The sequence below is a fragment of the Sebastes fasciatus genome, chromosome 19, assembly GCF_043250625.1.
Source record: "Sebastes fasciatus isolate fSebFas1 chromosome 19, fSebFas1.pri, whole genome shotgun sequence".
Lineage (NCBI taxonomy): Eukaryota > Metazoa > Chordata > Actinopteri > Perciformes > Sebastidae > Sebastes > Sebastes fasciatus.
In genome coordinates, this window is record NC_133813.1 from 21,564,439 (window position 1) to 21,577,017 (window position 12,579).

Sequence of the window (12,579 nt, forward strand, 5' to 3'; positions counted from 1 at the left end):
TTTCAAAATGCGTTACATTTCTCATAATATAGTACTGCTACCAGTTGTTGGACTTGTGTTTGGGCCACTAAGGGAAAACTGACAATCTATCAAATTCTCTGTATTAATCAGCTTTTTTTGTCTTTTATGCTGTCAAACACTTAAACACAACTAGAAAGGTGCTTTAAAAACAAAAGTGCTGTATAAAAAGGACACAATTAATATTTAAAGTTCACAAATACATATTTTGAATGAGATTTGCTTCCTTTGTTGCACACTCACTGCATTATTGATGGTTTCCTATTGAGGGAAGTAGAGACTGTAATCTATCAGTGTTTCCTGTCATACTACTGTCCTTTCCCTTCAATAAAACCAGATGTTCAGTTCAGAAAAGGTACAGAGGCACAAATACATTTGGGACCTTCGGGGTAGGTAACATTTTGCACTTATCCCTGCAAAGCATTTTTTTGATCACATCTGGTTTTCAGGACATGACTTATTGTGACATTTTGCTGTACGTTTCTGCTGGGTCAGTAGAACATCAGCTTGTTTTACTAGACAATGATCTGTGAGTGTCAGTTACTCCGACTTGGTGATGGGTCAACTTGGCAGTGATGAGAGCCAAACTACTGAAGCGTAATACCGGGTGGCTCTTTCATAGCACCGTAATTAAAGTGCATTGTGTTGGCTGATTATTTTACCTGGCACTTCTTCTTAAGTTGTGTATCTTTAAGTGGCAGAACATATCCTGTGTTTATACATAATATAATCACTGTAATTACTTCTAGATTTCACTTGATTAAGTTTGTACTTGTGTCAGTTATTGTGTTAATCTTTTATTAAACTGTGGAATATATGAAGCTTCTATAGTGTAGGCGGAGTATTACGTGTTCGTCCTGTCCTTGCCGTGAACAAGACTGATGACTCTTTAGAGAGCACAGAAGCAGATTAGATAGTGGTGGCTGGATTTAGATTTGTCATGAGCATAGAGGATGTAGCCAAGGCCGCTATAACGGCTCTGACTGGAAATCAGAGATATAGGGACAAACGGGCAGGACATGAGACGCCCACTGGGAAATATATATCCTAGATTGTCCATGATTGTGAGCATGTATGTGTATGTGTTCTTCAGTGGTGACAACCTCAACAAAAACAGATACGTTTTGGGGAAAACAGGACACAAAGGAAAAGGATGGGACATATAGGCCTGGTCTTGACAGAAGGAATGAGAACTGGGCCAAAAATAACATAATATCTGTAGAGAGCGATACATTGTATCATCAAGGTCTCATTAAATACATAATACAGTTTTGACATTTCACTTAGTTGTGTTGTGATACCTCGTTTCCTTGTCATGTCACTGATGTGTTCCTGCTCGGGCACAGAGCCTGGAGGTGCGCTGTAACCAGATCCTGAGGAACATGGAGGCCTCCCTGACAGCCCGGGATCGCGTGGGCATCCAGGATTTTGTTCTCCTGGACGCCTACACGAGTGAGAGTGCCTTCCTGGACAACCTGAGGAAACGTTTCCATGAGAATCTCATTTACGTGAGTCTTCCTGTGTGGTGTAATGTTGGATGAACCGGCTCTTTCTCTTTGTCTGATTAAACCTCACGCCCTCGACCTTCAACCCAACAAGGTCCTAACGCTGCTTCTGCTGAACCCGGCACGTTGTGTTGCTGAAGCAGCAGCTCCTGTTCTTTCCATTTGCGGAGTGAGCAATCTAAAAGTCACCGCTGTCCGTGAGGTCACGACAAGTGATTAACCAAACTTATTGCTTTTGACAAGAGGAACAAAATGACTTATCAGCAGAGTGATGCATGCGCACCACACTGCTTTCCTTTAATGTCATGTAATGTTTAAAAAAAAAACATCCCCCTGTATTATGAAATGTGCAAGAGTTGCAGATCATGACTTCCTGTCCTTGTCTTTCTCTGCAGACCTACATTGGAACTCTCTTGGTGTCGGTCAACCCATATAAAGAGTTCGATATCTACAGCAAGAAGCAAATGGATACCTACATGGGTGTGAACTTCTTTGAGCTGCCACCTCATATGTAAGATTTTTTAATTTATTTGACTGTGTATTGGTAGACAGTGGAATGGATGGATTGTCATACTGAGTTTGGTAATCCCCAAACTTTTCATCTAGCGCCATCATCAGGTCAAAATTATAATTTCTCCAAAACTTTGGTTTAAGAGCAAAACCTGCAAAACTAAAGACATTCCTATTCCTATCAGACTCAGTTGTACTTTACTTGACTTTCTTAGCAAACTGAGATGTGAACATGATAACCTAAAGGTACCGCTGTATAGCCTCAGTGCCTGTAGTGTGGCTGTAGGCTCATACTCTTGTTATAAACACATAAATTAAACATTCAATTGAATGAAACATTATTAGATTAGAAGGAAAAAAAGACAGGATGTCAATGTGACATAAGAGTTTATGTCTGATGTCATGAGGGGTTAAGGCGCCATCCATGAACCGCAACGACCTTTGAGACCTTTGTTGCAGGTCATGCTTCATCTCTTCTCTCCTCATTTCCTTTCATCTGTCAACTGTCAGCAAGCTACCTGATAAAGAAATAACGACGATATGGAGCTTTGTTTTCATTTTTCAACTCTTGCTGTAAATGGAGAGAGAAATTTAACTTCTATGGGAGTGTTGAAAGCTACATTGTGTTCAGGCAAGAAAAGTAGACACCAGTTTTCTGATGGAAAAAAAATAAAAAAATCTATGCTGAGTCTGAATTGTTAAAGGGATGCTGACCTTGACCTATTACTGTACTTCCAGTTATGCGCTGGCGGACAACGTCTTCCGCACCATGCAGTCTGAGTTCAACAACCACTTCATCCTGATCTCAGGGGAGAGCGGGGCCGGCAAGACCGAGGCCTCCAAGAAAATCCTGCAATTCTACGCTGTCAGCTGTCCAAGTACCAAACTCCTGAACAATGTCCGGGACAGGCTGCTTCTCTCCAACCCAGTGCTTGAGGTCAGTGACGTGGATGTGTGTGCCAACACTTCTGCATTGTTAAGACCATTTTAGAGGAAAACATAATGTTAAAGGACCAGTGTGTAACAAATATGGGGATCTATTGGCAGAAATTGAATATAATGTTCATAACCATGTTTTCATTAGTGTATAATCACCTGATAATTAGAATCGTTGTGTTTTCATTGGCTTAGAATGAGCCGTTTATATCTAAATAGTGAGCGGATCCTCTTCATGGAGTCCACCATGTTGCACCACCATGCTTCTAAACCAAACTCCTATAACTTTTCCTGCTTGGGCCGGAGTCGATAACGTTTCTTGCTGCCGTCGCCGCCACTCTCTCTCTCTTGCTTCACCACACACTTCCTACGTCTACACATACTCTACGCTCTGGCACTGCTTCAAATGACCTACAACAGCTCTAGAGAGGGCCATTTGCGTATTTGTGTCGGCCACCGTAGTTCTTCTACACGCTTGGCACACGGGAGAGGCTTCAGTTGGTTGCAATCTGCAAACTCATCACTAGATACCGCCAGATCATACACACTGCTCCTTTAAATTAGGCATTTATCGCCTTATTTTGTTTTGTATCGTCCAGGCTTTCGGAAATGCCAAAACCCTGAAGAATGACAACTCGAGCCGCTTTGGGAAATACATGGACATCCAGTTCGACCACCAGGTGGACTGAAATATCTTCATTACATTCCAGTGCAAATTACAATATCAGGATAATATAACAAAGCAATGTAATGACCTGAAGATTCACACCGAGCACTGACTAGGGGTTACCTTCTTCCCTCAGGGTGGCGCAGTTGGGGGTCACATCCTGAGTTATCTGCTGGAGAAGTCCCGTGTGGTCCACCAGAACCACGGAGAGAGAAACTTCCATATCTTCTACCAGCTGGTGGAGGGAGGAGAGGAAGATCTGCTCCGCTGGCTCGGCCTGGAGAGAAACTGCCAGCACTACAGTTACCTGGTGCAGGTCAGTGGAAAACAAACAAACACTTATTTAATCTAGTGCAACAAAAACCTCTTGCCTCAGACTTCTTATACTTACTTTGTCTCCTCCAGGGTGATTGTGCCAAAGTTAGCTCTATCAATGATAAAAGTGACTGGAGGATGGTGCGGAAAGCCCTCTCCGTCATAGAGTTCAGCGAGAGTGATATTGAGGTGAGGTGGTACAGTAAATCTGGACAACACTTTATTTAAATGCGTGATACATTTTGCTGGTTATTTATCTTATTTTATTCTCTGGGTGTAAATGCAGCACCTGTTTGGAATAATCGCTAGTGTGCTCCATCTGGGAAATATCAAGTTTGAATCAGATGCTCGAGGATATGCCACTCTCAACAACAACCAGGAGATGCACTGGGTGTCAAAGGTGAGCCCCAGACAACCTGCAGATAGTTAAAACCTGTATCTATCTTCAAGCAGCTTTCTGAGAGTGTCCAGAGTTGTGGTGCTACATGTTTTTTGTTTTTTTTGCTTTTCTGTGCAGTTGTTGGGGATTCCTGCTCAGGTGCTACAACAGGGCTTAACCCACAGGAAGATTGAAGCCAAAACAGAGGAGGTGACTTGACTTCTTTTAGTTCATTTTAGGGATGCACCAATCTGACTTTATTAGTCCTGATACCTGGGCTTCGGGGTATCGGCCGATACGGAGTATCGTTCCAGTGTTTAATTCATAAGCTGTATGCCTCACTGTGTGGAAGTGACTGGGATCATTCTTTTATGTGTAAGGCAACATCAGGCTAAACATTGCTTTCCTAACTTTGTAAAGCAAAATGTCACAAATAAATACATAAATATATATTTTCGGAATTGTTATTTATTATTAAAATAATAAATCATGCACCAGCAATGTGGAAAAAAATCTTCAAATTTGGTTAAAACTTACACAGGAATTAAAAGTATATAGTATATAAACATTGAAGTGAATTGAATAGATCGGCCTTGTTGTCAACGATATCCGATGCAGCTATTTGAGTCTGTATCGACCTGATATCCGATATCGGTGCATCCCTATTTAATTTATAGTACAAAACATGTTTAAGTTGTTTGTAGTGTTTCATTTTAATCATCTACATTATTCTGATGTTAAAGGTGTTCAGTCCCTTCTCCGTGGACCATGCATTATACGCCAGGGACGCCCTTGCCAAAGCCATCTATGGCCGCACTTTCAACTGGCTGGTCAACAAGATCAATGAATCTTTAGTTAACAAGGTGAGGAAACCTACTCTCTTTCTAATCTTGCCTAACCAAACCTGTCTCATAAAGATCACGGAAATGAGGAGAAAATTGGGGTAACGACATTTTAGCCAGCCTGAGGCAGCCATTTGATTGGTTGTGTGTCTGAAAAACACCCAATTCCAGAAACAGCACATCTGGAAAAATTTTCTTTGGGCTGATTTTTCCCCCCTACAATGTAATTTTATTGGTTTAAAGTAACACCAACATATGAGGTTGCATTTCTCCTAGCTTCACAATACCATCAACAGCAGATTTTCCATGTGCAGAAATTATATCTGTGTAAATCATCTGCAGGATTCCTCCAGGAAAACAATAATCGGTCTGTTGGACATCTACGGTTTCGAGGTTTTCAACGTGAACAGGTGAGATCATGCACATATGAGCTGATGCAGTGTGAAATGAAGAATCCGATACTGACGGCGCCTATGATTTATTTTAGCTTTGAGCAGTTTTGCATCAACTACTGCAACGAGAAGCTGCAGCAGCTTTTCATCCAGCTGACCCTCAAGTCAGAGCAGGAGGAGTACGAGATGGAAGGGATTGAAGTAATAACGCTATTAATCCTTATGTTAATTTGACATTTGTGGCTCACGGTGCAAAAAATAAACTCACATACAATAAAAACTGCTTCTCAACCACTAACGCTTTTCTCGTTTGTTTATGCACACCAGTGGGAATCAGTGCCATTTTTCAACAACAAGATAATCTGTGATCTTGTGGAGGAGAAGCACAGAGGAATCATCTCTTTATTGGTAAAGATCTGATTAAGTTATGGTCCTACGCTTGCCCACAAAACTAAAACATGGCTGAATTATTGATGCTTGACCTCTCATATATAGGACGAAGAATGTTTACGTCCTGGAGAGGCCACAGATCTCACCTTCCTGGAGAAGATGGAGGAAAAGATTGGTGGTCACCCTCATTTTGTCACGTGAGCTCTACACTATCGCTTTACAGAAAGTGCACGTTGTCTACACATGGTCAGACCAGCACATCCTAATAACCTACACTAACTTTCCCCTTCCTGCAGACATAAAATTGCAGACCAAAAGACGAGGAAAACACTGGACAGAGGAGACTTCCGCCTCTTGCACTACGCTGGCGAGGTTACATACTGCGTTGTTGGTAAGAGATGAAATACCTCTGTATGTTAAATAATGTGTCTCTCTATTACAGCACCATTAACTGAGCCTATGCAACATCGGCCTTTTGCTAAAATGTAGTGCAACATTAGCACAAGTAGATATGAGTCATCAAGTCAGCTAACAACTGCTCTCACCTTTTATCTGCCATTACATACGTCACATTCTTAGTTCTCAATATATGCATACAAATACATCACTTTCAAATAGTATTGTAGTCAGTGTTAACTAATTTTGACAACAAAATGCCTTCAATTTCTTATATTCTATAAAATATAATATTAACCCTAAACATGAGCCTTCTCATGATACAATTAGTTGTGAAAACACAACATTGCTAACCAAACAAATATTTTTAACAAAAGAACTAAAGAAATAACGCAGGAGCCCACATACATGGATAAACGACGGAACCCCATGAGAAACCACCTGCATGCTCTAGCTAGTAGCTTGAGATCAGTAAACTAGCATGTTAGTGGTGCTGTAAGGACAAGTTAAACTGCTATACTAGGTCTGTGATTCATAGAAAGGAAGATTTGCATCACTGTTTATTATTGTTATCATGTTTTAAATCACTATTGATTGACAGAAGCACTGCTATAGACTCGCCTCTCCTCAGCCTCTCTGGCAAACTGGAGGTGACATTGCTGACAGGGTCAAAGGTCACACAACGAAAATAAAATTGACAAAATAAAAGCTCCCTAAAATATATATATATATATATATATATATAGAGAGAGAGAGACACATACTGTATATACATGAAAACAAAATGTCCATAGTTAAAATAGGTATTTTTGGTGAAATGTATATATTTTACTATATCTCATTTTATTGCTTATGAATTCAACTTTTAATTTGTAAGAGGAAGTATGTGTTAAAAATACTATATTACTTGCTATTTTACAGTTTCTCATTGTTCTTTATACTTTCAGGATTCTTGGACAAAAACAATGACCTCCTGTATCGAAATGGGAAAGAGGTAATTTCATTTAATTTCTTTAGTATGAAACCAGGTGATAAGCAAATGTATTTGATTCATTGTATTACACAAATACAATATGTGCTCTGAAGCTACCGTATGCGGGGATGTAGCACTCGAGTCCGCTTTTTTTAAGTCTTGCACTCGTCTTGGGCTCGTGCCTTGTTGGATTTGGACTTGATTTGGACTCGATTAAATTGGACTTGATTAAAGCCCTGACTGTATCACTTCTGATTTCCTCCACTGCTACCAAAAAGCACCAAAATGGAACTGAATATAACATTTAAGGAGCATAACTATTACATTACATTATGATTTAAGGTATACTGTATGTCTCACATGTGTTTTTCCTCTCCTTAAGGTCATGCGACAGTCCAAGAATGCAATTATCAAACACTGTTTTCCTTCTACTGAACCGGACAGCAAGAGGAGACCTGAAACTGTAAGAAACAATTCAGATGATGATTTAATTTGACAATTTACTCAACTACTATAAACAAACCATTGACACTTGTATACCTGCCATTTTCCTGACTCCCCAGGTGGTGACTCAGTTTAAGAGCAGCTTGGTGGGCTTGACGGAGATTTTAATGTCTAAAGAGCCCTGGTATGTCCGCTGCATCAAACCCAATGAAGCCAAGCAGCCAGGTGAGTCCCCGAAAACCCTCCACTTCTGAAAAGACCTTAGAGCCCTAGCCAAGCTTATACTGTTTACTGTATGTTTACTGTATGTTCAATGGGCAGTCAGCCAGCGCATGAAGTTAGACCAGACAAGTTTTGACCCCTGAACTCTTTAGATGACTTTTGGCGTCCCCTGCAGGACGCTTTGATGACGTGTTAGTGAGACATCAGGTTAAGTACCTGGGGCTGATGGAGCACCTGAGGGTCAGGCGCGCTGGGTTTGCTTACCGACGCAAATACGAGATCTTTCTCCAGAGGTAGCTGAGCACACTTTCACTCTTGTTTGCATCCAAAAATGCACATAAAGTTTCTCTTTTTTCTTGCAGAAGACATTTGGCATGTTTTCATTTTAGCTGTGTGTGACTCTTCTGCTGTGCTATATAGGTATAAGGCTCTGTGTCCCGAAACCTGGCCCAACTGGAAAGGTACGGCAGCAGAAGGTGTGCACTGCCTGATCAAACACCTGGGCTACAAATCAGATGAGTACAAGATGGGCAGGTAGGCAGACATTAATGTGTGGGTGCCATATAGGCTATAGTCTATGAAGAGATACAGGAACTTCTCACTGTTTGTCTCTTTCCCTAAAGGACAAAAATTTTCATCCGGCACCCTAGAACTCTGTTCGCAACAGAAGACGCCTTTCAGGTCTGCAAACATAAGCTAGGTGAGTTGTTGTTTCTGTACATTTACTTGTAAAGCTACTGACCGTCATAACACTACTGAGGGTGAAACTGGAACTGTCATTGTTGCAGCAACAAGGATTCAGGCCAAGTACAAAGGCTACAGAGTGAAAGGAGACTACATGAAACAGAGAGAGGCTGGTGAGTGTTAAAATGCCCACGGATGTATTTATAAGCACAAACTAAAAGATTTTCCTTCACTGAATGTCTGTGAATTGCCCACATGACATTTTATTACCTTGTCTTATCTAAATAGCCACTAAGATTGAGACCTGCTGGAGAGGTCTGCTGGCCAGAAAAGAGCGTGATAAGAGAGCGTGGGCTGTCAAGGTCATCCAGAAGTAAGTTCACACAATGACATCTATTTGAAGGTTTAATGAGATGAGATGGCCACACGGTCTAATATGTCATTTGTTCTAGGTTCATTAAAGGTTTCATCACTAGAAATCAGCCGGCCTGCGTCGACAACAGCGAGTACCTGGCGTACGTGAGGCAGAACTACCTCACGCGGCTGAAGGACAACCTTCCCAAAACAGTTGTGGAAAAAGACTCTTGGCTCACCCCTCCGCCTATAATGCAAGAGGTGGGTGATGTGTTTTTTTTACGCCAACTGTGTCTAGGTGTAAGGCTGCATGGATGAGGGCACAGGTTGGTGATTTGGGTGGTGTCAAAGGTGTCAAACTGTATTTTTTTTCTAGGTTGCCCAGCTGTTGAAGAAACTCTACATTCGCCTAATGGTTCGGAAGTACGTTCGAGGAATCACTCCACAGAGGAAAGCACAGGTACAATCGAACCTCCGTCACAGTTTTAAAACACATTTGTGTAGGAAACCACAATACATGCACTCACAACGCATCCACTCTACATTTAAACTAAAAATAAGAAAAAAATGTTTGTGGGCAACACTTGAGTCCGAGACAAATTCACTTCAGGAAATAACTTATCTTAACTTACTTTCATTCTGTTCCCAGCTTCTGTTGAAAGTACAGACAAGCTCCATGTTCAAAGGCAAAAAAGAAAACTACCCTTTCAGTGTGTGCAGACCGTTCGTGGACACCAGGATTGGTAAGACTGCCGAGTTATTTTCTTTTCATTGAACAAGAATATACAATTTAAGGGCCGCAACTAACGATTATTTTCATCGGCGATTAATCTGTTAAATTATTTTATCAATTAATCAATTAGTTGTTTGATCTATAAAATGCCAGAAAATGGTGAAAACTGACGATCAGTGTTTCCCAAAGGCCAAGATCGCTGCAGCTCTATTATTACTTTTAAGTACAGAATACGTACAACATGATAAATCAGAATAGTTATAATAGCCTGTGGTGACTGCAGATGCCAGCAGTACTGTACATTAGACGTATGCATGCTCTATTTATTTTCTTTGAGTCTTTCCAGATTGTAAAAAATAGCAACAGTATATTTTAATTTAGAAATGAAATAAAATCTGATAATACATGCCGAGATACTTTGTGAGCCTGGGAGTTAATGGACTATTTTGCACATTGATAAGCAAGTTATGATGGAATTACTGAGACAGTATCGTATTATTGTACTCGATCTGTGTGTGAAATCCTCTCTCATGTATCCTCTTATTTTATTAAGTTGCAGAAGACATAAGCATCAAAGTGCTCCAGATGATTCGACATGAGCACATCAAGGTGAACTAACATTGGATTTTTATTTTGCATCTTTGTCCTTCTTTTATCCACTCTTACCTTGTACGTGTGTCCCTCCTACAGTACAGCGTGCCGGTGGTGAAGTATGACAGGAACGGGTTCAGGCCTCGTCTCCGGCAGCTCATCTTAAGCCAGGAAGCCGCCTACCTGGTTGAGGAGGCCAAGATCAAGCAGCGGATCGATTACATCTCTCTGAAAGGTAACGAATGAGACAAAACAAGCATCATTATCTGAGGAGAGAGCTACAGGGAGAGAGTAACAGCGAGCTGTTACATACATGTTTATCTTTTTATAGGTGTGTCGGTCAGCAACCTGAGTGACAACTTCCTGATTCTTCATGTTACATGTGATGACATCAAGAAAAAGGTAGACCTATCAACAGACGGTGTCTATAGATATCTAAAACAATGTTTTAATTGTCTCTTTAAATGTGAAAACTACCCATGTCTAACTTACTTTAAAAACAGATAACGCAATCTGTAAGTCTTGTTTATAATATGCACGTATCGTTGTTCAATTGCTCGAGCCTGTAAAGGCAATAAAGTCAATCCTCAGACTCAAAACCACTCATTTAAATTGTCTTTCAATGTATTGTTCAGAAGAAGTTTAGAGACAATATGAAGAACAAGACCAGATCAGAAACATTACTTTATGAATCTGTGCATTCAAGGTTTAGGGATTATAAAAATCACCACGCCTTCTTCCGAAATCACATACTATGCACTGCTTACCAAATTGTGTACTATCAATTGACATACTTCCTAGAGAGCCTCCTTGCCAGTTGAAGAAGTGTAACCATGGTAACCCGTGCCCACCTCATGTGACCAAAACGACGGTTTGTGAGAATCAAAGTCTGAATTAATTTAAAATATATATTACGCCCAGCAAAATGAAATATTACACTTAAATTGAAGCGTTATCAGTGTTACAGAGCGGTCTGTCAATGTCTGACATGAACATTGTCGTCTCTAATAATCTCATAATATTTCACCGGAAATAGTATGCAATTCACGTATTATTGGTTTCCTACTAAGGTTTCAGACATACTAAAATATCTCACATACCGTTTTAGCATACCAAATAGCATGCTAGTGTGGAATTTCGGGCGGAACCCACTAGTTGAAGGACTGATTCCATTTGTTCTTTTAGGGGGATCTGGTTCTGCAGTGTGACTACCTGTTCGAGGCCCTGACTAAGCTGAGTCTCATTGCCAACAAGCAGAACTCCATTAAAGTGGTTCAGGGCAGGTATAGTAATACAGTAATATTAATCTGAAAGCTAGAAATCTAAATGGTAAAAAAACAAAACAATGGATGAGCCTAATCCAATGTGAAATTGTTACAGTGTGCGATTTGACATCCAGCCTGGCAGAGAGGGGTTTGTTGACTTCAAGAGTGGTCAGGAGTCCATGGTCTACAGGGCAAAGAATGGCCATTTGATGGTGGTGAGCGTGGACTTCATCATGTTAAGACATTGTGACTATTTGTATAAACAATAAAACAAACTCTTTACTTCCTTCTTTAGGAATCTACGAGAACCAAATCCAGATGATGAGTCCAGTGATTTGGGGTGCTGCAAATTTTAGTAACAGCCGTGTTTGTTCTGTAATCCTGCTCCATGGTTGTTGCCAATTGTGTGTCATTTCAGCTGTTTTTTTATTTTTTGCATCTTTATGACAATGTTATCCAATTATGTTAAATGCAAATATTACACTGCCAATATCCTAGTTGTAAAGCAGACAACAAACTAACAGTAGCCAGAACATCATTGGGTCTGCTTGTTCCTACAGTCTGGACTGAAGTTTAATTCATCTCTAAGTGAAGAAACTGATCCCGGGTCAGATTCATGGAAATCAACCCATCATTAATGAATAGAAGCACTTGTAATCTTTTTTTTTTGTATTAAATGTATTCTGTCTAGATGATAACAGTAGCGAAAATATCACGTATGTGTGCAGCCATGAATGTTTATAATACCTCACCCATGTTGTACTGTTACATTAAAACATGTTAAATCACAATGCACTGCATGTAAAAAGCACATGCATTTTTTTTGTGAGTAAATTACTTTAGTACAGAGCAAAAATACACCAAATGCATGCTTGACAATCTATACACAAGTATAAGTAACTGAGATGATTCCTGAGGTAGCAGCTCTCCCTACTGGCCTACTGCTGGCCTTACATGTCCCCT

At 40.4% G+C, this 12,579-nt stretch overlaps 1 protein-coding gene across 2 annotated transcripts; it reads left to right on the forward strand.

The window, feature by feature from the left end:
• The first annotated feature begins 372 nt into the window (after positions 1-372).
• myo1hb (myosin IHb) lies at positions 373-12,434 on the forward strand. 2 transcript variants are annotated; one of them, XM_074617639.1, is made up of 32 exons: positions 373-407; positions 1,365-1,526; positions 1,919-2,034; positions 2,772-2,970; positions 3,569-3,649; positions 3,773-3,952; positions 4,042-4,140; positions 4,238-4,351; positions 4,469-4,540; positions 5,074-5,193; positions 5,515-5,582; positions 5,660-5,765; positions 5,892-5,972; positions 6,060-6,151; positions 6,251-6,345; positions 7,298-7,344; positions 7,706-7,786; positions 7,887-7,992; positions 8,165-8,282; positions 8,410-8,523; positions 8,613-8,689; positions 8,778-8,846; positions 8,962-9,046; positions 9,126-9,288; positions 9,404-9,487; positions 9,677-9,770; positions 10,320-10,369; positions 10,451-10,586; positions 10,683-10,753; positions 11,537-11,634; positions 11,732-11,831; positions 11,912-12,434. In XM_074617639.1, the coding sequence occupies exons 2-32, from the start codon at positions 1,401-1,403 to the stop codon at positions 11,936-11,938; spliced, it is 3,069 nt and encodes a 1,022-aa protein (XP_074473740.1). In that variant the 5' UTR covers positions 373-407; positions 1,365-1,400; the 3' UTR covers positions 11,939-12,434. The 2 variants fall into 2 exon arrangements, with proteins under 2 accessions (XP_074473740.1, XP_074473738.1); XM_074617637.1 differs by having other exon boundaries at positions 10,314-10,369; positions 11,912-12,433.
• The last annotated feature ends 145 nt before the right edge of the window (positions 12,435-12,579 follow it).